Source organism: Pyxicephalus adspersus, chromosome 12, assembly GCF_032062135.1.
Source record: "Pyxicephalus adspersus chromosome 12, UCB_Pads_2.0, whole genome shotgun sequence".
Taxonomy (NCBI): Eukaryota; Metazoa; Chordata; class Amphibia; order Anura; family Pyxicephalidae; genus Pyxicephalus; species Pyxicephalus adspersus.
This window is the reverse complement of record NC_092869.1, coordinates 18,674,143-18,699,826: the sequence shown is the minus strand read 5'-3', so window position 1 is coordinate 18,699,826 and position 25,684 is coordinate 18,674,143. Positions and strand designations below refer to the sequence as shown.

At 37.1% G+C, this 25,684-nt stretch overlaps 1 protein-coding gene across 3 annotated transcripts; it reads right to left on the bottom strand.

The window, feature by feature from the left end:
• Positions 1-1,748: 1,748 nt before the first annotated feature.
• Positions 1,749-25,677, bottom strand: LOC140342499 (zinc finger protein 10-like). Of its 3 annotated transcripts, none has more exons than XM_072428703.1 (6): positions 25,514-25,677; positions 23,387-23,480; positions 8,215-8,341; positions 4,446-4,523; positions 3,705-3,764; positions 1,749-2,968 (listed from the first exon to the last, which is right to left on the bottom strand). In XM_072428703.1, exons 2-6 carry the CDS (start codon positions 23,477-23,479, stop codon positions 1,788-1,790), a joined length of 1,539 nt encoding a protein of 512 aa, XP_072284804.1. In that variant the 5' UTR covers position 23,480; positions 25,514-25,677; the 3' UTR covers positions 1,749-1,787. The 3 variants fall into 3 exon arrangements, with proteins under 3 accessions (XP_072284804.1, XP_072284802.1, XP_072284803.1); XM_072428701.1 differs by lacking the exon at positions 25,514-25,677 and adding an exon at positions 23,695-23,812; XM_072428702.1 differs by lacking the exons at positions 3,705-3,764; positions 25,514-25,677 and adding an exon at positions 23,695-23,811.
• Positions 25,678-25,684: the final 7 nt, after the last annotated feature.

Genomic DNA, 25,684 nt, shown 5'->3' with positions numbered 1-25,684 from the left:
TTGCTATTTGTTTGCCCTGTTTGTTTTCAATCCTGGACCAGATCCATTTCAGGTTTGCTGGATGAAAGCGTATCCTCTCCAGCATTGGATAGCTTTAATAAATCAGGCTGTTAGTCTAATTTTTGGTTCTCTCATAGCATTTACATTTAATTTACATTATTTCTACCATATTAGGGATTAGTTCAGCCCATTCAGAAACAAGGTCTTTTCCACTTGTGTCTCACCTCACAGTTGTTGTTCTGCTCTATGGGAAGATTCTGATCATGCATATGAGACCATCACAGTATTCAAGCTCTCTATGGAAATAATTTTCTGTGTTGTACACGGTTACAATTCCCATGCTTAACCCACTTATTTATACTTTGACAAATCAAGATGTAAAAAATATCTCACAGAAAAACATTTACCCTAGCATTATGGACAAATAACAATCATAGGTCTGTTGCACCCTAATATAGGAAATTTTAATTACTGAAGCCCAAATCCAACGATCAAACACAAACTGTCCCCCATTCCCACCTTCTGTCCCACACCGGCACTTTTTTAAGCAGCATGGTGGCTGTGGTAAGGTCAGAATTATGTCTTATAAGTGTGTACTTTATTATTAGGCTGATTATATTAAAAGACAGGAAAATGAAGTGGTACCCCTTCATAAAGTTCATACTACTGTCATGTGTTCTGTCTTACTAGATGTGTTATGTAACAAAATCCTCAATCTCTTTCTCTGCAGCCATAACAGGAGTGTTCCTCCACTTTCTTCACACTGTTGGACAAAAAAATAAGCACATAACAGAAGTAAAACTTGTATGAAAAGGACTTCCTACTGTTCCAAGCTTTTGTAGCTTCTCACTTCCTACTGTAGAAGCCTATGCCATTTAAGTGAAGGAGGTGCATTAGGGGGCTTGTCAGCATTACAAAAGTGTAAAAGGGTGGTCGATTTCCATAACTTGCATGATTTAGCAATTATAAGATGCCTGGGATGATTTAGGCAGTCTGAAGGGGAGGCCTATAAAGTGAAACCTGACAAAGTATTAACTCACCTTCTATTGTGTCTCCAAAAGAAAAAGTCTCTATTTTTTTATACCATACTATTTTAGACTTGTATAACAACAGTGTCAACTTTTGTGTGCACAAAATTAGTGCAAATATTTGTTATGTGAGGTACACAATTTGAGAAGAAAGGAGTGTAACACTATTTAACAAAGTTTTCATGGGCAAGCATATATTATTTAAACACAGTTAACAGATTTCTATGTACACATATTTTATGAAATTTGAACATTTTTTAAATAAGTGATGTAAAGCCCACACCACATGTTAAAGTTAAGTGGTAAAGCCTCCCATTTTAAGAGGAATTTTAACCCTGACTAGGATGTTACTGTCAAACTAGGTATGTAGTACTATTTTATAGGTTTGTTTTCTTAACATGTCTATGTACATTATGAAATTTCTTTTGCACATTTATTGTACTTAGAATATTTGCATATCAATTTCTTTCCTTCTTTGTGATTTGAGAATGCTTATCACAGTTCAACGACTGTGGAAAAAAATTCATTCTGCTCTGCAATTTTAAAGAAGGACTGAGAACCTTTCCATGGATTATGCAGGGTGCATTGAACCTCCGGGGCTTTGGAAGGTTTTTTGTAAGACCTAAGCTGTGATGCAATGGTGCTTCTTCTGTTTGTTTTTTTAATATACTTTTTGTTCAGTATATTACAAAGAAAAATAAATAAGAGGTGATTCAAAAGTGGACATAAGATAACACTTTAATCTTAGGTTGGTTCAAATTAATGACGTTTTTGTTGGTGTTTTAGAAGCTGAGGCCTTTGTGCAAACATCTGTGGGCACTTAGGGCATTGGTAAGGCCGCTCACCAGTATGCTTGCGTTTGTGCAGAACAAGGTGGGTACTATGTTTGAAGGCCATCCCACACTCCCCACAATTGTAAGGCCGCTCCCCTGTGTGAGTCCTTTGGTGAGTGATAAGATGGGAACTAGAAGTAAAGCCTTTCCCACATTCTATGCAAGCATATGGTTTAATGCCTGTATGCGTTCTCTGATGTGTAATAAGATGGGAACTTTGAGTAAAGCTCTTTCCACAATCTGCACAGACATATGGCTTTTCACCTGTGTGAGTTCTTTGATGAACAATAAGATAGTTACAAATGCTGAAGGTCTTGCCACATTCTGAACATGCAAATGGCTTAAGTCCAGTGTGAATTCTCTGATGTTTGTGTAATGATGAACTTTCAGTAAAGCCCTTCCCACAGTAAGAACAGACACATGGTTTCTCCACCGAATGAGATCTCTCATGTCTCTTGAGGTTAGAGCGTTGAGTAAAACACTTATCACACTTTGAACAAACATAAATGGAAATGCCAGTGTGGATCATCTGATGTTTCATCAGAGTTGTTTTTTGACTATAGCTTTTCCCACATTCACTACAGGTGTACTCGGCACACTTTAATTGAAATTTGCCATACTGTATCTTCTTTGGAAAACTCTTGTGAGATTTATGTTGCCTCACGTCATCCTCATACAACATGTTGTAATCAACTGAAACTCTGTCTCGGAAGTTGTACTGACGTTTGGGAGGCAGACTCTGATTTTTATTAGTGGATGTTTTTGCACTGTTTTCTAGGTCACCTGGTAAAGATTTATCTTTTAATGTATGTAGTTTTTTAGTGCTGCATTTGGGGGCATCTACAATGCTGCCATTGTTTGACGTATGTTGCATACTCTTTTGAAGTTTACGGTTTCCCACTTCATCTGCTTCACAATAAAACATGGTGTACTCCACTGCAACTCTGTCTCGAAAGTTGTACTGATGTTTGACGGCAAGACTCTCAATTTTATCAGAACATATTTTAGTACAATTTTCTAGGTCACCTGTCAATTGTATATCTTTCACATTCAATTTATTAGTTGCCAACTGAGAAGTTTGTAGCTCTTTGTTGAATGCGTAGACATCTACAAAAGATATTCAAAATGAGTACATGGCTAACAATAAAATATTTCTAGTCCAATGTGCATATTTATAATGCAAGGGTATGGCTGCTTAGTGTTGCAAACAGAAAGACAATAAGAATAAATAAAAAAAAATTGCAGCCTAATACAGTGAGAGTTCTCTTTTTTGCTTAATGGTGCAATCAATGTTCTGTCCTACTCTCGTCCAATCACAGAGCTCCCATTGCTCCACTGATCATTAAGAGCTACATGACTAAAGGAGAATAAGTCATTCCACATAGTTTTGTTTGTATGTAGATCACAGCCTTCATATGACCTAAATACAAGTATATACATTTACAGATAATTGTACATTTTATTCACTGCAAGTATTCAAATATGCTTTTTGGAAAAATCCAATTAAAAAAAATACTAATTCATTAAATTTGCAGAATATTTAAAAAAAGGAAACTAAACCCTAACAATAAAAATTTGAACCCTTCTGCAATAAAATATTCCTACCTGCTTGATCCTATTCTACTATTACAATCCAAATTGCATATGCACAGCTCCGTGTACCTGTAAAAAAATATATAGTGAACATGAAGGTAAAAATATTTCATTTCAGAAGGGACATTGCCTGTCCTAAAATTTTAAGTATTTTTATACATAAAAAAAAATAAAAGAATACCCATTTAATGAGCATTAAGAATAAGCATTTCTTCAACATCAAAAACCTTTGTGTTTTTCCTATACTCACCCGTCCCCCTGCCAAATTGGGGACCTCCCCTTTCTTCTTCATATCCCAAAAGACTTTGGGCTACCCAAAGAAAGAAAAAAAAGTTCAGTGAGATCGTAGATTTTTTTTACATTAACAGAAAGGTGCGTCTCACCCAATCTCGTACCTGCAGTGCGGGATTGGGTGACGTCACCAGATAAAGGAAGAAGAAGTTGGTGCTTAGTCAGCGCTGGGAAGAAGAAGTAAGATGTGCAGAACTCACTGGACCAGGATCGTGCACTGATCAATGGCTTTCCACCTGTAAAGGCAGGTGTCTTTTTTTTTTGTGACAGTTCCGCCTTAAGAAAAATACACTATGCAGATGTAAATGTACAGATACTTCTACTAGCTGTACTAGTAGATCCTAGCTAAATAAAGAGGATAATGCATGTGGAGAGGGTTAATGGTGTATTAAAAAATGTTTCTTTTAGCAAATAAATTACTAGATTTGAGGGGTATCTTTTCTTTCTGAAGTTCATAAAAACCTCTTTAATTCTGTTATTCAAGTTACAGTGGCCTTTGGAAGAATCTAAGGCAAATGTTATTTGTAATCAGATGTGATGGTGTCCAGGAATAAAGATAGAAATAAAAAAAAGACCTGGTGATCGAAATAAGATAAAATCCCATAAGATCTTTGTTTACTTTTTCATACCATTAGAACTGATCCAAGAAAACAGGTTTTTACTAAATATACACATTTTAAACCAGAACCTTTAAACTCACCCTGTGAATGTTCTGTAATAAACAAATCTTCATCCTGTTCAATTTTTGATATTAATGGTGGTTTTTTATTCTGGTATCCTAAATGAAAACCAGAACAGATTTTTAAAATGAACAGTAAAGAATAAAACGAAATCTTTTTCATAGGTAAAGTATTAGTAGAACTTATAAAAGCTGGGACGATTTTCCAAAATTAAGTAATCCACAGTTTATGCAACAGCTTTTATTCCCCTGTGTTCTAGCAGAATGGACAAATTCAGCCCATAGCTTCAGTAAATGTTACATTTCTGCACTTGCAACTTACAAGGACCCTCCTACACAAATTGTAGATTTTATTTTTTATTTGAAAGATTTTATCTTTTTTACGGATTTCACTGATTTACTAAAATTATGTATGAAGTATACTGTATATGTTTACTAAAAAATGTATTCAAATGGTTATTTAAATTGAGTTATCGTGTATTACATTTTTATGTTTAAACCATAAATACACATTTTCACTTTAAATAAAAGGGTAGACAACCCTTATATGTAAAGGAAAATAAATCCCTATTTAATGTACAGCGCTGCGTAATATGTTGGCGCTATATAAATCCTGTTTATTAATAATAATAATAATAATAATAATAAATGTTTTTATTTTTTTTAAGTGCAACATCCTTTTTTTTAAAAAAAAAATTGCAGCCCCTTATTGATCAAGACTGAATAGGAGCACAGAGCCTCTCGGGATACCTACGTCACGCATCCCGGTAGGATTTGGATGCATGTTAGACATGTGCAGAAGGGGAATTTTTTTCTATTCAGGGAAAGAGATGGCAATCTCACACACGCGCAGTGAGATTGACTCTTTTTTTTCCCCCTTTTCAGCGGGTATGTCACTCGATCTCGCACCAGAGCAGGGTGAGATCAGGTGACGGGCCAAGAAGACAACGAAAGTGAAGAATGAAGATTCCTCATTCCCCCCTTTTGTTTTTATTTTACTTATGCTTTAAAATGATTGCATTTATTTTTCTTTACAGTATGTACCAAGATTCACTAGCATTATGGTTTCACAGAAAGTACTATGGCAGTCTATGGGTGCCTTACAGCCTGCCAGCCACCACTACCATACCTATTTAAAATGAATGAGGATGCCGTTTTAAGCAGTTGTTGCTGTTCATCAGCTGCTCCTATGTTAGGTGACAGTGATTACATATGATTGTGAAGCACATATAACATCAATTAACCCTTTAGAAAACCCATTATGTGCCCTACTAACAAATGTAACCCATTATGTGCCCTACTAACAAACCCAATATGGTAATCTTGAACATTTCCAATGAACCTATTGTATTAGATTTAAAATACAACAATGTGTCAACACAGTCACTACACTGTAGATAAGTAGCACTATGTTCCTTTGTGGAAAATTTAGGTACATGCTTGAAAAGTATTTACAGCCAAAACTTATTTTGTTTGAAATAAAGCAGGAAAGGGTTAAAATCGTTGGGTTTTTTTTTTGTTTGCTGTGTCCTGCTAGATAAATTTTCGTTTAATGACTTGGAGATGCAGCAGGAGGAGGAAGTGAAAGGAAATCTTTTCAGTGTACGGAAATTACCATCTTGGTTGTCACCAGAACATTTTCCATTTCCTTACTTCCTGTCTCTGTGACAAATGGTCATCAGGACAAACTAAGAGGTGAATTTTTTATTCCCATCGTGGACCACAGGCCACAAATACAACCTGGCACTCTATTATCCTTACCCGCTCTCGCTATCAAAAATCTTTACATACATTTTCATATGGATGCTCTCCTTGTTTGAAACATTCAAATCCAGTTGCTAGACCAGCCTTTTTCAACCTTTTTAATGTGAAGAAATACAATATAACCAATTTAACCAGAGCTCACAGTACACTAACCAGTTGGTCAGTAGGAAGAATGTCTTTTAGACTTCTGGCCAGTGGGAAGGATATTATCTTTACAGATAGCAAAAAAAAAACAAAAAAAGCACTGGCGTCACTTAAACTGATCTAGCACAGATTACCCATTGAAACACCTAGCAACCCTAGGAGGAACCCTAGTTGAGAAAGCATATCAGTATTTACTTAGATGCAGAATCTGCAGCTCATGTGAATATGAAAAGTAAAGCCATCCAATAAATTAGAGAAGCCTTTAAGAAACCATCACAGCAAAGCTGTAAGGCGGAAACCCTTTGATCTAAGCATTTTATCAATATGGGATTAATTGTGAGATTAAATCTTTACTGACATGGTTTTTAAAGTTAACAGTTGAGACTGTCCAAAGAATGAGGCTTGCCAGCCAGACCTGACATATAAGATGATCTAACTCCTCCTAAGCAGAATCTTCAAACATAGGTATGTCTACTACTAATTTTTGGACCCCTTGTTAAGCTGGGTCCACTAAAGAAATTACCCCCAGACTGTGAACCCTTTTCCTAAATTGGAATACCTCCAGCAAATGCTGGGGGCAAAGTAGTGGTTTAGCAAAGAGTAGGCTGATCAACTACATCCTACCCTAAGGGTTGGACGTCATCAATGAGAGGATAGATGGTTCCTTTGAATTTAGGACACAACATCTTATATATACTTTCTTTAGATAAAGAAAGGGTTGCCACAAAGTCACTATGGCCACAGGTTTAGAGGCCTCTATGACCTAAGGCAACTCAAAAACAGATTCTGCACAGAGGCATGGTCAGGTTCAGCTAGAAACTGATGTAAAAAAAACCTAAAACCCTGCTGGAACAACTTGGGAATCTCAGCTGAAACAGTGGGACATTTGAACTTACTCAGCAACATGTAGCAGTGGGTTTGGCACCTAAAAGCAACCTGAAGATTGGAGACCTTGTGGCTCTTTAAAGCAGAAGCAGCACAAGAATGACACTTTCGCTTTGCTAATGTCAGGAAAGATGCCAGCCCTCAATGTTAACCAATTCCACAGTGAATCAGCAAAAATCTGGTATATTTGAAACAGGCACCTAACAACTTAAATAGATCTTTATCCACAGCCTGACCAAGGTTGCTATTGAATTAAACCTTCTGAGAAAGAGAAAATGCATTTTCTCTGAATGCAGAGCAATAGGAGAAAGCCAAAGAGAAAGTCCAATGTCTCTAAAGTATAGAGTAATAGCAATGCCAACAGCTCTAAAACTAGGAAGGCCTCCGAGGGTAAGTGCTAGAGCAGGGTCTAGACAGACCCGTTAATGCAAAGGTGTGACCTAAAGCGCTTCCAGGTTGTTCCCTGCAACTTCTAGTCCTCGTTTAGCTGATAAAATATATTACAATGTTTCAACAATTTGTGTGAAAATCAGAGGTTTCAGTTGCATACATTTGCATATGCAAGAAATGCAAAAAGGGGTCCCTAACACTATGAAATCTGCATCTCCACCCTTTTCTCCTTAAAGGTGCAGAAACACACCAAAAGACTATCAGCAGTCACAATGATGGTCTGACTGAATAGATACAGCAAGAGAGACCAGATCTCTCAGGTCAAATGGTGTATGTAGATTTGGAGGTTAAGGTGGAAGCAAAGGGTAATAGCACTTTTTGGAAAATGTTTTTAACTTTCTACCCAAAAAGTGTATGTATACTCAAAACAGTTCTTAGTAGTACAATAAGTATGTTCTGAACCAGAAATTTGGTCAAACGTTTTTATGGCTAAAAAAATGTATATAACAGTATAGAGTTTATTTCTGTTTCTTTAGACAAATTACAGTATGTAGCTATAAAAGATAATAATAAATATTAATATATAAAGATAAATAATTCAACCTACCCAGAAATGTAATTGTTTGGTAATTATCTATCATTACTTGTCGATACAGGTCCATTTGGTCTTTTTCTAGATATCTCCATTCTTCCTTTGAGAAATATACTGCTACATCTTCAAAGTCAGTAGGGGGCTAAAAATTGACAAGAGTTTATCATATAAGTGATATCTTTACAAACTTATATATACATATATACTACATATTGAACAAAAATTAGGGGCAGTAGATGACAAGCCTGCATAAATACCTAGTATAAACTATGAATACAGGAGGAAGATGACCCTGTCTAAACAAGCTTACAATCTACAGGTGGTAAGAAACGGGGGAGCCTACTATACAATTATTAGGGGTATGGAATTGTGGCTAATTTTTGATGGCAAATAGGTGCATATTTGTAGAAGTGTATATATTCAAGGACAGTTTAGCCACTTTACAACAGTGCAGTTGCTAATAACACTGGTGAACAATTTTGAACAAATATTTTGTTGACTTAAATTTTTAAGCTTATTTACACTAAAATAGGTATGCTGATTCTAAAAGTGCAGATAGTTTTCTTCTATCACGTCAGGTTTTTTCTCTACCGCTTATAATAATGTGATTACTGTAGCGTGGATTTGTATAGGCTATTCATTTACACGCAAGACAGTGTGGTCAGAGGTTGTGCGCTGCTCTACGTAGTGAATAAGCAAAAATTTTTTTTCAACTTACACACATATTTCCTTTCTTTCAGATCATACCTGGCTCTGCTGTTTCCCGTCGTAAGTGCCTAAACAACCCCAATTCCTTTTGTTATATCTGTGGCAGTTTCTCTATTCCCAGTCAAAGGGCGAACATCAGCACATTTGTAGAGCAAGCCTATTTGCCAAAGTTAAACTAGATGGTCAAGATAAGTCTTGGGCCCTCATAAGGTGTGTAAACAGTGTGTCGAGGGTTTACGGATGTGGACAAAGAAAACGCGTGATAAGATGCTATTTGGTATACCTATGGTTTGGCAAGAGCCTAAAAATAAATGTAACAGAGTATCCTAGTCTACCATGGGCCGGTTTTTGTTACACTACCCTCTCTTGAAGAACATGATTATGGTAATGAACTAGGTGACAACAACAATGAAAGGTTTAAAATTGAAGAGGACTCCGTTCGTAAGGGATTTGATCAGCATGAGCTCATCATGAACTGATGAGTGATTTGGCATGAGATTTGGGACTATCAAAGAAGGCTTCAGAACTTCTAGCATCAAGACTGCTTAAGACAAACTTACTTCAAAAAGGAATGAATGCATCATACTTTTGAACCAGGGAAATTGCATTTCTGCAGTACTTTAGAACTAACAGTGGCTTTGTGTATTGCCATAACATACTTGGTTTATTGGAGGAATTGGGAATTCCAATCTTTAACCCAACTGAATGGCGACTTTTCATTGATAGCTCAAAGTGGAGTTTAAAGTGTGTCTTCCTTCACAAATGCCAAATATTTGGGTCAGTCCCAACTGGCCATTCAGTTTCATTTTGTGAAGAATATGCAGACATAAAGAGAGTCATTGATTTGTTGCACTATCACAAACACAATTGGGTCATCTATGTTGACCTTAAAATTGTATGCTTCTTTCTTGGTCAGCAATGGGGATACATCAAATTATCCCTGTTACCTATGCATGTGGGACAGCAGAGCTTGTGAGAGGCATTGGGTGGAAAGGAATTGGCCTCCAAGATCTGCCCTAAAACCAGGTGATCCAAACATTCTACATGAGCCACTTGTTGATAGAAAGAATATTATATTGCCACTTTTACACATGAAACTGGGTCTGATGAAGCAGTTCGTTAAAGCTTAGCCAACTGAAGGAGACTGTTTCAAGTACCGCATTTTGGCATTTCCTAGCCTGTCATATAAAAAAAAAAAAGGTCGGTGTGTTTGATGGTCCACGGTTTCGGCAGCCCATCAAAGATGAACATTTTATCAGGAAAATGTCAGAAGTCGAAAAGAATGCTTGGTTATCATTCAAAGCCATTGTCAAGAGCTTTTTAGAAACACACGAGCAAATAATTACACAGAAATTGTCTAGAAACTCTTGGGAGAGTAACAAAATGGTTGCAATATGAGCATCAAGGTGCATTTTATGCATAGCCATCTTTCTAACTTCCCGGAAAACCTTGGCGCAGTCAGCGATGAGCAAGGTGAATGATTCAACCAAGATTTGAAGGTCATGGAAGGGCGGTATCAGGGTAAATAGCATGTACATATGATAGCTGACTATTGTTGGAGCATTCAGCGGGATTGTCCTAACACTGAATACTTCAGGAAAAGCTATAAGCCTAAATTTTTACCTTAACTGCTTACCCGATTAATTTTCAAATGTTTTAATGTAAAATAAATGTCATAGAGTAACAGTAAATCCTTTGTATGAACAAAAGAAATTTAAATAAACAGTACATTCATATTAATATTTCATTATTTTTTCATTGTATGTAACATTTGTATGTTTTTTAACAAAAATGGAGGGTACCCTGTATCGTAAAAACTGGATGTGACAACCATTTTAGAAAACTGTTTCCCACTGCCCCTTGCTGGCAAAGTGCTCATAGAGATACAATCTGTGCTTTCTAGCCTCTAACTTTATTACAGGTCTAGGGAATAGAACTAGAAAGGTTGAAAGTGAAATATATGTAAATGAATTACACTAATTTAGGTTAGCTTTATTTTGAGTTGTCTCTTGAAAAACTGGACAGCAGCACAACTAGGGACTTTGTTAACATCATCAAGATGCTTTTCAATATTCAAAACTCACTGACAGGTGCATTTGTACTAGTTAGTTAAGTTAACCTTTCTGACATGTTTTTTTACTGGTTTAAAACAGGTTCTGCATTTACAAATACATAGGAATGTCAAACTCACTTGAAGCGAACAAAATCCCGTCGATACAGGCCCATAGAACAATACTTCCAGTTCCTGATCACTCCACTTGGTCTCTGTTCTTTTATGAGTGGATTAGTTTCTAAAGGCTTACAAACTTCAAGTTATTAGGGTCTGACAACCCATGAAATGCTTGCCAAAATAAAGAAGTTAAACAGACAACAATACCCTACAACATATGGCAAAGCATCCATCAGCATAGCTGGTTTGCCTACTCCAGTCTACTAACCATATAAGATGTACACCTGCATAGTATATTATAGGGTTGGGATAGGCGATCCTTCCTTTGTTTTGGGGTTTTGAAAGCAATGTGAAGTGGGTCTGGGGAACCTGACAATAAAAAGATGTACATGTGGACCAGAGGTTTTGTAGAAATGAAGGTGGGATGGCAGTTGGGAGCATCTGAAACAGGTACAACAAGTGTTGAATAATATAAACTTTTATTATATTGCACTTTCCGAACCAGGATACGTTTCCTGAATTCCAATGCTTGAAGTCTGTTTATGTTTGCATCAGGAAGGGCATAAAATTTAAACAGTTTGTTGAGTTCCGCTGTCAGACGAATCTCTAGATATCTTATCAATTCCGGTCCCATTTAAATGGGAAAGCATCTTTTATTGATTGGACTACAAAACTAAGGAGATTGACATTTAGAGCTTCTAACTAATCCAGATTGATGGAATGGTTAACTGACTCCTGATATTCTTCGAGGGCCACTGTTAAAAAAAGAAAGGATATTAGTGGGTTTGTAGGAGAGTAACAGCAGATCATCAGAAAACGCTGCAACTTTATGGTAGACCTTAAAATCTGGATTTGCTCCAATGGTATATAGAAAGGGTTCTAACATTAAAATAAAAATCAGTGGTGTTAATGGGCATCCCTGGCGAATGCAATTAGAGGGTCAGACAGGACTCAATGGACTTTTGAGGGTCGTGAATACAGAGTTTCTTTGCAGTACATCATAATTTGGAAGACACCAATGTGTGACAGAGTGGAACGGATATATTGCCTGTACACCCTGTCAAAGGTCTTTTCTGCATCAGTGGAAAGCAGAAAGGTAGGTATTTTGCTGGCTTGTGCCAGGTGGATCAAGTTGATTGCATTCGTAGTGTTGTCGCGGGCGTCTCTTATTGGAATAAAGCCAACCAGATCACAGCGTAGTAAATGATTAGCTATAATTTTGTAAAAAAGTTTTAAATTAAAGTTCAAATATGAAATTTAAAGTGTAACTGAAACATTGCATAAGGTCTTTCCTGGTATCCACCAGTACTATATTGCCCTCTGGTATTGCATTGAATTCTTGGGGGGGGGGTGAGAGTATCGAGTAAATGGATAGATGGTCTGTCAGACCATCAGGCCTTGGGGCTGTACCTGGTTTCGTCTGACAGACCTGAAGAAATCTGCTCTCCTCTCTTGCCTAAACAGGCTACAAGTACCTAAACATTTTCAGATGTTTCGAGCACAAGTGGCATAGTAAAGGGAACCACAAAATACCTCAAAAATCAACCTGCATAATTAAAATGGCCAAAATACACCCTGCTATAGCGAGATCAGTATAAGTCAGTGGCATCATCCAAGCCAAGGTTATTCTCCCAATCAAACCCACACTGAATAGCTAAGCCATTACGTTTCAATTGCACAAAAACAATGCAGCATGAAGTGAGGTAAAGCAACGTAAAGGTAAAAAAAAACTTGTAGGCCACAAAAATCCTGGGTTTCAATTTTGATTTTTTGAAAAGAAATTTTAAACAATAACAGATTATTTAACAAAGAACAATCAAAGTGGAAAAAAAGAGCTTAGCATTGTTACCACAAAACAAACTCTCAAGAGAAATGGACTCTTCCTTGGTGGTAGAGTATCAGGTTGAGGCCTAAACCTAGAGGATGCTTAGAGGTACCACTTCAGGGGATTCCCAATCTGTTTAAGAGTCCTTAAGGTACTCAGGAAGAACAGAATTGGAATTTTCAGGCTTCATTAGAATTTATAGATTCCTCTGACCTGGGTTGGGACAGGCGATATCTAGACCTAGATCGGTGTCGATGGTATTTCACAGTGTGAGGCAATTAGAAGCCAGCTGTATCCTATCAAAAATCCAACCAATTGTGTACTTCAATGGACTCTAAGAAAGTGGAAGAAATTTGGTAGTTGACAGTTGGCATTTATGACCAAGATAGGAAATGGACCGGCCGATATTGAGTTCCTGCTTGCTAAATAGCAGATATCAGAGGGTGCACGAGTCTCTGCATGTGCAAGGCCAGACTTGAGAGATAAGGTAGTAATTGGATACTAGCCCCATCAAATTCCATAGGACCTGAGTGTCATACATGGCAAATTATTTCTTCTTTTTGGGTAAAAAAGTGGACATGGCACAGCACATTTCTGGGACGCTGAGATGTAGAGGGGTTGACTTAATCCACCCTGTGTGCCCTGTCTAGTTCTAATTCAGAGGTGGGAGCTCTATCCAACACTTTATTAAAGCGGACCTAAACTCAAAATTTTTACTTACATAAAGGGCAGACAACCCTTTTATATACAGTATTAAGTGCAACAACCTTTTGAGAAAAATAAAAAAAAAATGGTTGCAGCACCTTCTCTTTCTGTCTTGATCACCGCTACCTACGTCATGTATCCGAGGAGGCTCTTGGCTGCTTGGAGATCAGGCCTGCGCAGAAGGAGTACTTTCCTTAATGGGAGAAAAAATGCCGATCTCACACATGTGCAGTGAGATCATGAATCTTTTTCTCCTATCAACATTACCTGATTTCGCACCTGCGCAGTACGAGATCAGTTGACTTACAAAAAAGAACTTGGAAGATATGTGAAGAAGATGGCGGCTGAAGATGGATACCAAAACGACACAAGACCCAAACGAAGAAACCTCCCGATGGATCGACAGATCTGCGGTTAAAGGTGTGTTTTTTTTCATTTTGCATTTATTTCCGCTTTAAGAATGGCTTGCACACCTCCTTGTAGATCTGGTATGCCGGTGGTTACCGGTATCACCCGCAAATGTATATTGTTTCACCGGGTCCAGTTTTTCCCATCTTCGATGCGGATTTGTTGTGCATAGATGTTATACGTTGCTAAGTGTTGTTATGCACAGTTTTCAGTGCTGACAGCCTGGTTTCCATGGTATAAGTCTTTCCTACCCAGGCATTCATGTTAGCCTTAATGGGCATTATCTTCCATTGGGCTCTGATATCCTCTGCAAGACTCACTGTTTTCTGTGTGTGTGGAAGAGCATCTTTTTGTGACCCTGCTGCACTGCCCTGATCATCTATAGCTGCAGTTACAGGAGAAGCGGGACCAATCCCACCGGGATAGTCGGTGGCGTGCAGAGCTGCTTCACCTGTTGTTTTGATCCACTTTGAGAAGTGGTGGCCGACTTCTTAGGAGCAGGCATCAAAGGGAAATTTCATGCAGGTGAAGCTCGGAATTATTTATGCCGTTTGTGTCCCTGAGCTTTAAGGATTCCTGCCGCTCGCCTTCATATTTGTCCATGGCCCCAAGAGTGCATTTTACCACTGGGATCACATGTCAAATCTACCCTGTAAACAGATATGGAATGGGACTGAATGGGGTTATTCCTCACTGATTAACCTCCCTAGGTTTTTTAAGAACGCATAAAAAACTTATGGCACGCCTTTTTTTTTTTACAGCTGGGCACCAAGATCTTTACCAGTTTAAAGGGGACTATGGCTCCCACCATTAATTTCATGAAAATCTAGGTAACTGATGAAACTAAACTTCTTTAAAAACCCATAAGAGTATCTAAAATTTAGGGGATTTTTTTATGGGGACCAGTATGGAACAATGGATTTAGAATTCATATGCAAGTTCCTGACAGGAAAAGTACATTTTTTCGCCAACCCCAGAAAATTGTAATATCAGAATAAATATAGTCCAAAGACAGGGTTTTTGGCAAAAAAATTTTGTGTATTCAACAAGACTCATTCACACATTTTCAAGTGTATGAAACAGCAAACATAATGGCAACAACACAGATTTGTAAAGTACTTCCTCACCTCTTGAGGTTAGTTACCCAAACATTTTCATAGACATCCACAGTACAGTTGGAGAGGTACTTCCTTGCTTTTAGAGGTCATGTACCTCCTATGCTAGACACAAATCAACTACTTAAAGTGCAAAGAACGTATAACATAAGAATATTTCTTATGTTGCAGCTTTGTTAACCCGACGCGTTTTGCTCAATCTAGGCTTCCTCAAGGGTGATGATACGTATGTTGGAGTTCAAAGCACTGTTTCTTGAAAACATCTAAATATTTATTAGATATGTGTATAGACAATAGTATATTGGTATTTAAATATTTTTTTTATTTCATACGTTAAGTAATAGTTAAATTACTTTCATTTGGATATAATCCAATAGGTACAATAGTCAACATCATATTGGTCCTCATATTTCATCTCATATGGTACATCAGGGGTCAAAAAAAAACCTGTATGTATACTATTTTCAAACAGTCTCATTATTTCAGAAATAGCTTAACTAGTTTTCCACATAGTGCTTTTTCCCTATATAAAAATATATTTTTATAAGGATATGCATATCTGCTAAAAGCATCAGTGAGTAAATAAATAAGATGTCATAAGAATGTGGTAACAGACTTATATTATCCTTACTTGTGCGCAATTGTCATTTTGTGGAGTAAAAGAAAAAAAATATAGTTTTCCTGTATGAAAAAATATTTTCTCCTTTTGTACAGGGGTTTCTTATAAGGTTTTCTTAACGAAAGGTCTATAAAGAATAAATATCATAGTAGTAGGTAGATATTAAAAATGATAAAAGTAACATAATATATTACATAGTCATTATGTTAAGTATTACAGGTAATTTTGGGTATTTCTTACCCTTCTAGATATGGAGGATATCTCAGCGTCACTCCCATTCGCGTCACTCCCATTCGCTCCTAATGCACCAACCAACTTTGTGCTGATGCCCCCATCCCCGCAACTCAGGGGGTGTACCCAGGGGTTCCATTTTATGATGATATGTCATGTTCATTTTTTGAACTGAGGGGAGATAAGAGAGCAGTGGAGCTGTATTTTTAACAAATAGTATGTGAATCTGATCTTGTGTTGGGAAAAATACATTACATGAAGTTTCTTGAGTATCATAATACAATGAACATACATTACATCAATAAAAGTTTTTGCAAAATATATAATATATCAAATCTTTTGTAAAAGGGGTGTATCTTACAGAAGGTTCATTTGATATCACCTTACAGTCATAATAAGTTACATAAAGGTTAAACAAAGAAATGCAAGTGTATCTGATCTTAACATTTGATTACACAAGCAATGTGAAATACATATATATTAGGTTATTCCCTTCTATATACACTTTAAAGTGTATATACTTTAACAGTGTAAGATACGGTTGACTTTTCACCCATATTTACTACAAAAAATGTTTGAAACTAAATACCTCGTTCAACCCTGGTGGATAGTTGGCTTTTAAAGTGAAAATCCATTTTGCTTCATGTTGAAGCAGGTTTTTGTCCATGTTACCTCCCCTTTGTTTATGGGATATTTGTTCTAAAAATGAGAATTGTATATAGTCTTTGTCAAAATTATGACAGGTGCCTACATTTACACTGATAGGCGTTAGCATTTTTCCATTGGTAATTGCGTATATGTGTTCATACATACATTGGTAAACCTTTTAGTTTTCCCTATATAATATCTCCCACATCTGCATGTAATAAGATATATAATCCCTTTGGATTTGCAGTTTACATGTTTGTTTAATCTATGTATAGATCCATTAGGTAGGGTCAGAGTTTGATTTTCATATATCCAATTACATTGTTTACAATGTTTACATTTAAAAGTTCCTTGTGGTCTGCTGGTTTTGTCCATTATTGCAACATAAGGTTCATAATGGCTATGATCCTGATGGATCTTGATTTTTTTATAAGTCACTAAGTCACGCCAGATGCACCGCGTATTAGCACTGAGCCGGAGGACCTGCCCTGGGATTCCCTTCTCCCCTCCTCCCCCCTCCCCTGCTTTCCTCCCCCATTCCTCCTACGTCATCTGATGGGCGGACTCCTACAAGAAAAAGCTGTTTTTTCTAGAAGCACAGAATATAAATGGGTATTAAGGCTTTAAAGTAAAAATAACAGTGACTGTTGATCCAGGAAACATCTGATTGCCTCATGTAATCAGGAAGGATTTTTTTTTCCCCTGTTGAAGCAAATTGTACCAGGGTTTTTTTGGCCTTCCTCTGGACCAACTATAGTAACTAAGAGCGGGGAATATGGTACGGAAGCAAAGCAGGAAGGAGCCTAAGAAAATCTTGCGTTGGGCACAATTAGATCATTTTTGGCATCACAAGGGGAGTCCTTGGTGTTAAACCGAACAGAGTGTGGTACTGCAGCAATGAGACAGAGTTTAAATGTGAGTACTCAGCAGGAAGCAGGAGAGGAAGAAATCGGTTTACTAAAGGAGCAGAGTGGGATGGAGTCTGTGCAGTTACCCCCAGCTCTTTAGAGGACTATGTACGTTCTCTCCCATCTAAAGAGGATTTATGCTCCATGTTTGCTGACATGAAAAGTTATTTCAAAGGGGAAGATGATTCTCTATGTTCTGATTTAACACATACCCTGATAAAGGTGGAGGAGGCAGAAGATAGATTGGATGTACATGAAAAAGTGATGAGAGCTTTAAGAAATGAAAAGTCAGAAAAATGTATCACAGCTTATCATACAAATTAGAGGATGTGGAAAATAGAGAGAGGAGGAATAAACTGAGAGTCAGGGGTTTCCCTGAAACCATTGGGTCTGACAAACTAGAATCTACCATAAGGAGCCTATTTATTCAGATTTTGGGATTCCCACCCACAGCTCCACTTCGCTTTGACAGAATATATAGAGTCTCTAAAGCAACAGCTGCTCCACCTGATTCCCATTGAGACATCATTTGGAAGCTGCACTACTTTTTGGATAAGGCTACAATTCAATAGATGCTAAAGGCATTTCCTAGTTATGATTTTGAGGGGTTATCCATTTATATCTTTCCTGATCTTACAAAAGCTACCCTGGATGGACACAGGGCCTTGCGCCCATTTTTGGAGTTATTGAGAGGTGCAGCTATTCAGTATCATTGGGGCTTCCCTGCATGTTTAATAGCTAAGAAGGATGAACGCTCTCAATTATTACGTTTTCCAGAAGAGTTGGGAGACTTTTTGTGCCGGTTAGGGCATAGAAAAGCCACTTACAAATTGGCAAGAGTTAGACCATCTTGGTTCACATTTGTTACATCAAGCTGCCTGGCAAGGAAACCATCGCAAGCGGGCACGATAAAATAGAGAGACTATAGTATTTAATTAAATAAGAGAAGGAGCGTTTGTACTTAAGAAAATGCTTTAATATTGTTTCTATGATGTTTGGGCTGTTTTTAAAGTGGAGAGTTCTATGATGTGCTGGGGAAGGAGTGAATGGGAGCCCAGGTGCTGATTGTATATTTGCCAATTATTATAGGGTATACCTAATATAGGTAGTTGAATTGTTAGGGGCACATAGGGGCCCCTATTGGACAAATGAAGGTTTTAAGAAAAGGGAAAAACATGAATTTAATATGGGAACCTGTTCTTTAATTAAGTTAAATTGTTTTGTTATGTGTTGTTTGTCTACATGTTTGTGTATCATGAGGAATGTTGTTTGTATAAGGTTATCTGCAATGGGAGGGTTGCAAGACTTATCCTTTTTGATTTTTGACTGTGTCTTGGGGCCAGACAAGGTTGGTTATGTATAATGTGAAGGGCTTGCATTCAGCCAGTAAGAGGCACCAGATTCTGAAAGGGCTACTATCTGTGCAAGGGGAAAGTTTTTAAAAGAATCGCATCTTCCCTTTTTTTCAAGGTCAGATTATTTTCAAGAAACTATCCTCATAGGTTTTATGTTTTTCCTTATCTAATAGATTAAGAGGAGCTGTGATAGGTTTCCATAGGGGTACTCAATTTAATCTAGTTGACTCATTGGCCCTGATTCATCAAGAAGGTCGCTCGCGCATCGGTTCTCGCGATCTGAAATTGGAAGCCGTCGCGCAATTCAGCAACTGGATGAGCTCGCGGCTGGGGCCGCGCATCACCGGCAGCTTTACACTGGCGAGCTTGCATGAAAAGTCACTGTTCCCCTAAAAAATCATTCTTTCCAATGGCACACATATTACCCTTAGCCCTAAAAAAAATGTTTGCGCTGTTGAAATGTTTAAAACATTTATGTGCCCTAAGAAAAAAGCATATTTTTAAATCACTTATTTCTTTCCTGTTAGGCAAGAGTTAACCAAGTTCAACTCCTCTACATAGGCGCCTATTTAAAAGCTTACGATGCCTTGACCTGTAATGGACTGTAGATACGCACAGAACAGAGAGCAGGTGTGCGCTAATAATTGCTATGATCTCACCATTGACAGCTTCAGATCCTTCAGATCCTCCTTAATCGCGCAGCTGAAATCTAATCGCCTTAATTGGCATATTCGCGACCCCTATTGCTCATTATCAAGGCAGGAATCCAGCTGGCAGCGAAGGGCGAATGTACGAGCGCACTCGACTCCGGCCCGCGGGAAACCGGCAAATGTATGCGCGTCCAGCGAGCGCGCATTTCATTGATGAGTCAGGCCCATTAACTGACCCCGATGGTAGATTTTTGTTTTTAAAAGGAAAGCTCTTTGAACAGACTTACACACTACGTATAGACTTACACAGACGTACAGCTAATATTTACTGTCCTAATGAACAGAAATTACAATTTTTATTGAAGACTTTGCGTAGCCTAAGAAGGTTTCAGGAAGGGCTATTTATATTAGCAGATGATTTTAATATGGTGTTAGAACCCCTCCTTGATATCTCATCAGGAAAATCGAGCCTCCCATTTAAACAAACTTGGAAAATAAAGAAATTACTATTTGATATGCAACTGAAGGATGTTTGGGGGATATTACAACTGACTGTAAAAGATTATACCTTTTATTCCCCTGTACATGATACATATTCACGTATTGATATGATTTTTTAGAGCACTTCCACTTGGAAAAATGTGTTAATGCAGAAATTTGTCCACGTACAATCTCTGATCACGCAGCACTAAAAGTCTCGATGTGTTGAGGGCCCGCAGCAATTCCAACCTATAGGTGGCACCTTAACGAAGCCTTATTAAGAGAAAATTATATTGATACAGATATTTCTTATGATTAATTTTTTTAGAGAGAATGGTACAGATCAAATTGCCCCAGCTTACATCCGGGAAGCACATAAGGCTACTATTAGGGGGACATTTATTGCACATGGAGCACGTAAGAAGAAGGAAAGTAATCATAGAATAAAGGAATTGTTAGATCAGATTGCAAAGTTGGAAGCTGTGCTTAAACAATCGCAGTGGAAGACACAGGCCATGCAGTTGACACAATTACGAACACAATAAAAGCAAATATTAAATGTAAAAGCTAAGTATGCTATTTCTAGAGTAGCAAAGAGATTTTATGAGTGGGGGAATAATTCAGGTACATATCTTGCAAACGCCCTGAGGAAAGAGAAAACGAGGACCTATATTTCTAAGATTAAAAACAAGAACGATGAAATGGTCCATCAATCGAGGGAAATGGCTGCGGTATTTAGGGAATATTATCAGGTGAGGAAAGATGAGTCCCCTGAAACAGAGGCTACTAGGAAAGAGAAGATAATAATGTATCTTAAACAATGGAATTTAACTAAAATAACATCCAAAACATTGCTTGATTTAGAAGGTGACAATAATGAGAGTGAATTGAGGGCAGCCATTAGTTCAACTCCGACTGGTAAGATGCCGGGCCTGATGGCTTCTCACTGAAATATTAGTGAGTAACTCAACAATACAAAGATATTCTTTCCTCCCCGTCCATGTAGATTAATGAACTATCAAGGAAGGGGGTTATGTGTGAAGATACGTTGAGGGAACATATCACAGTTATACCCAAACCCGGGAAGGATCCCACAGTCTGTGCTAGTTACCGTCTCATTTCTTTACTTAATCTAGACTTAAAATAATTCACAAAGGTATTAGCCATGAGAATCCAGGCTCTTTATTCCCCTATTGGTTTATCAAGATAAGGCGGGATTTGTCCAAGGGAGAGAAGCAAGAGATAATTCTACAAGTGTTTTAGCTATTTTGCATTATGTGCAGAGATGCAGCCAGCCCACGCTTTTTCTTGCAGATAAAGAATTTGACTGGGTGGACTGGCTGTACCTATCCTTGACTTTAAAACATATGGGTCTTGGACCTAAGATGTATAAGTGGATAATGGATTTGTACACTTGCCCTACTGCAAGCGTCTGTGTAAATGGCATATTGTCGGTACCCTTTAAATTATATAATGGGACCAGACAAGGTTGCCCATTGTCGCCATTACTTTTCGTTACATCCTTAGAACCTTTCTTGAATACAATACGTCAGAATAATAATATACAGGGTGTTAAGATAGGTAAAACAGAGCACAAATTAGCTGCATATGCTGATGATATTCTGTATGTTATTCAGAAACCTGACATATCTACTCCTAATTTACTGTCAGATTTCTCTGAATTTAGTTATTTGACTAACTTTAAGATTAATTTAACCAAATCAGGGCCAACATTTGTAAATGTTTAAATAGACTAGTATCAACATTTATATGGTACCCATATAGAGCCACGATCACTTTTTTGCCCTAAAATTAAAGGAGGTCTTGGACTTCCAAATTTTAAACAATACTATAATACCTCTCTTTTAAATAGTGTACTTAATTGGAAGTATGATGCACTATCTAAGGGGTGGGTGGCACTAGGGATGGAGCTTTGTTCAGCTAATCTAAATAAGGGTATTTGGGTTCCCAAACAATACAGAGCTTTAGGAAAGGATACATCGCCCCTTACTCTAACCACACTGAGATGCTGGGATGCTTTACATAGACAACACAGGTGGTTATATAATTCACCTTTACTTCCAATTACTGGACACCAATATTTTATACCAGGACTTCAAAAGGATTTTTTGGCCCAGTCAGCGGATAGGGAGTTGTTGTTGCATAAGGTTGTTTTGGATGATTCAGTTCGCCCTTTGTCACATCTGGTTTCTTTAGGTAAATAAAGGAGATACACCAGTGGAAGTATATACAATTCTGCCACTTTGTGAGGTCACTACTACACCCTCTACGTTCTGAGAGAGCTCTTACTCTGTTAGAAGCTATGTTTAGGGGAGAGAACAGACCAAAAATTATACAAAATTTTAATCAGCTATGCCAGCCTAGAATTCCCGAATTATATAGGAAAATGGGCGAATTTATTAGTGTACTCTCGGATGCTCAGAAGAAGATCCTGAGCATGACCTATAAAACGTCAGTATGTGCAAGTGTACAGGAAGGGAATTTCAAGTTATTATCTAGATGGTATTATGTAGAACTACAGGTACATCAGATGTCCTTGCAAGAATCTCCATTATGTTGGAAAGGATGTGGGCTGAGAGGTACATTTTCACATGTGTGGTAGTCCTGTCCAATTGTAGAGAGTTACTGTGGAAAAGTGCTTCATTTGATTGAGATAATAACAGGATGTAAAGTGGAGGCTACACCCTGGAATGTACTCTTTAATTGTTTTCAAATGCAGTGGAGTAGTAATGAACTTCTTTGGAACTTCATTCATTTGGAACTTCATTCCAAACAAATTGCAAAGGTAAATGTAACAAAATGTAAACAATTACATGTTATGGTAATACCAATTCTTTATCAGCAAACGTATCTGTTTTCCCTTTATATGATATATAGCTATGGATGGTAATACAACTGGAAGGACAAAGAGAGAATGTAAATCTGTACATAGTTAATTGGTGAAAAACTGACATACAGCCACCATGATTTACACACAGTACATAGAAGTAAAAAAACTCACCATACACCTTACAATTCAACTGTACAATGTTTGCACAACTCCTTCAGATTTACCAAACTTATTTAATATGAGTACCCACCTAAAATAATTTGTATCCAATCAGATGGGCCCTTAGTTAGGAGATCCAAAGGATCATGTATGGTGCTTTATAAATGTTTAGTAAGTATAACCTACAGTAATGACAGCGTAATCAGTGCAGTATTGAAGGATTAATCATAAAAACAAGAAGATAACAAGGCAAAGATCACTATTAAATGTATGCAATGTAGTCCTTTAAAATACTAGAAAACTCTAAAATAAAAAAAAAAAACATATAAAAATAGTCAATACTGCAATTGATAACCTGCATATAAGTTGTTGTTCTTCTTTCACCAAGTCTCAGAGAAAGGACTTTTGTTGTTATTCTTTTTATTCTTGTAGTCTTTAACTTTGGCATTCTGGAAAATTAAAAACACAAAAATACAGAAATTATTATTGTACTCCTGGAGGTTGTTTAGACAATTCTTGTATCACTTTATCTCTATAGTCTACAGAGATACTATTTATCCCTTCCTACTTAAAGACCAACTCTACTTTCCCCTACAGCCTTTTTTTTGTCTATTTCTACTTTGCATCTTCTAAAAAGGCCACAGATAACAAGTCCTTTATTACCCCCTCTGCTGGGGTAGGTGGTTCCCTATTCCTGAGCTGTAAGTGCAGCACTGTCCAGTAGTACTGTGACACATTTTAGCGTCATGATAATACCCTGAGAGGAATGTCTAGCTTAGCCTTGACACACAAAAATGAGCTGCATAATGCTGGGCTTAATGTCATCCTGTAATTCATTTACTAATATCATCCTGTAATTCATTTACTAATATAAAGCTACTTTTTAGGTTAAGGAAGAAGGAAAACCCAAATGACAACAGAATTAGATGTGTGTGATGTATCAGCAACAATAACCGGACAGAGCTTCAAACCTCAAAGAGATGTTAATATATATATATATATATATATATATATATAAAGGTGTTGCATGAAGTTGGACTTTTAAGAAGTTGTTGAGTTTATTTAAAAAACAATTTTGGAGGCAAAACAAAAAACAAAAACTTATAGCCAGCATCTCGATGTATGGATCAGCAGAGCAGAGGGAAGTCTTGAAGTTAATATCACACTTATATTTGATGCTAAATTATCTGGTGTCCTGTGCCTTTGCCTGTAAATCCTTCCTATACCTATCCCTACGTCACTGCAGCCCATACACATTAGAATTTGTTTTGGTCAATTAGACCATAGATCAAAACAACTGCAATTACCATTGTATTAATTACCATTGTACATAATATTAAAAACATTAATAACACAAATCAAATATTGATATGGCGGTGAAATGAGTATATGTAGTTAGAGGTCATGGATCAATTTAAACTATAATTATCATCATAATTTTGATTTAAATAATTAACATTGCGAGAAAATTCAGTCTTCGAGGTCAGAGGGGGATAAAGACATGCAACAAGGCTGATTTTGGAAAACAAGGACAGAGATATGGAATGTAGTGGAGGAAGTGCACACTGACCACCAGAATGTATAGTATAATGTTTCTTCTTTTGCAAAGGATGGTTCGATTCCTTAACAGACCTACTCATAGAAGAACAAATACATGCTCCTTTAAAGCTAAAGCTCTAAAAAACAATACAAGAAAAAAATTAAATTAGGTGTCATGTCTTTGAAGTTAAAATTAAAAAAAAAACAGAGACCAAATACTGAAAGTAAATACTTTAAAGAAAATACTGGTACATAAAAAACCCATTTATCATTGAGAAGTATTATTTTTTTTTACACAAAAATTCACCAAAGCAAAAAACATAACTCTGAATGTTTCTGCATACTGCACTGTGGAAAAAAATGTGTTTTAAAATGTGCATAAATGGATATAATAATGCATATATCAATATTTACATATATGACTATTATGTACTACAATAGCACGTTACACTAAAGATTAAGTGTTTTTTGTTTTGTTATTTACTTCCTCTCAATTATTCCTTCATCTCAACCAGCTAATATTAACTCTGAGCAGAACCATGTTTTGAATATTGCAAATTTCAATGAAAAGTTGTGCTATTTATGTACAGTCTGTTGTTTTCAATTGAATTGGCATTTGTGTTTCTAACAAGTAAACATCCAGCACAGAGTGAGCTATAAAAAAGGGATATTTTGGAGAGCAGAGCATGAGACAGAACTAACACTCCCAACCCTGGAGAAACCATGTTTATGCAAAATCTAATGCAAAACAAAAAAACAAAAAAAAAAAAAACATAGCACCCATGACTCCAGATTGAGGTAGAAACTGCAGGTTACACACTTGAAAAGTGTAGTTTTGACTTTAATAAAAGCTCAGCTCTGTAGATAAATATTCAACATTAAACAATACCAGTAGTCATGTTTCCTTCTTTTACTGAGTTAATAAACCGATCACTTTCCATACCTGTGAGCTATTATAAAACGTGGAATCTGTTTCTTCTGATATATCGAATGCACTGTCAAGCTTTACCAGGCCGGTGTGTACCAGAAGTGACGTGCAAGGAATGCTTGAGAAAATCACGGGTCCTAAAAATCCAATCACATTCCTGGTGGGCAACCCGGCATTCCATTGTGT

Coding starts and splice junctions, on each gene's coding strand:
- LOC140342499 (XM_072428701.1), bottom strand. CDS start 23,768: ATGTGTCACAGTACTACTGGACAGTGCTGCACTTACAGCTCAGGAATA. Junction 23,481..23,694: donor CACCTACCCCAGCAGAGGGG/GTAATAAAGGAC, acceptor TTAATTTTCCAG/AATGCCAAAGTTAAAGACTA. Junction 2,969..3,704: donor CCAATTTGGCAGGGGGACGG/GTGAGTATAGGA, acceptor TATCTTTTGTAG/ATGTCTACGCATTCAACAAA.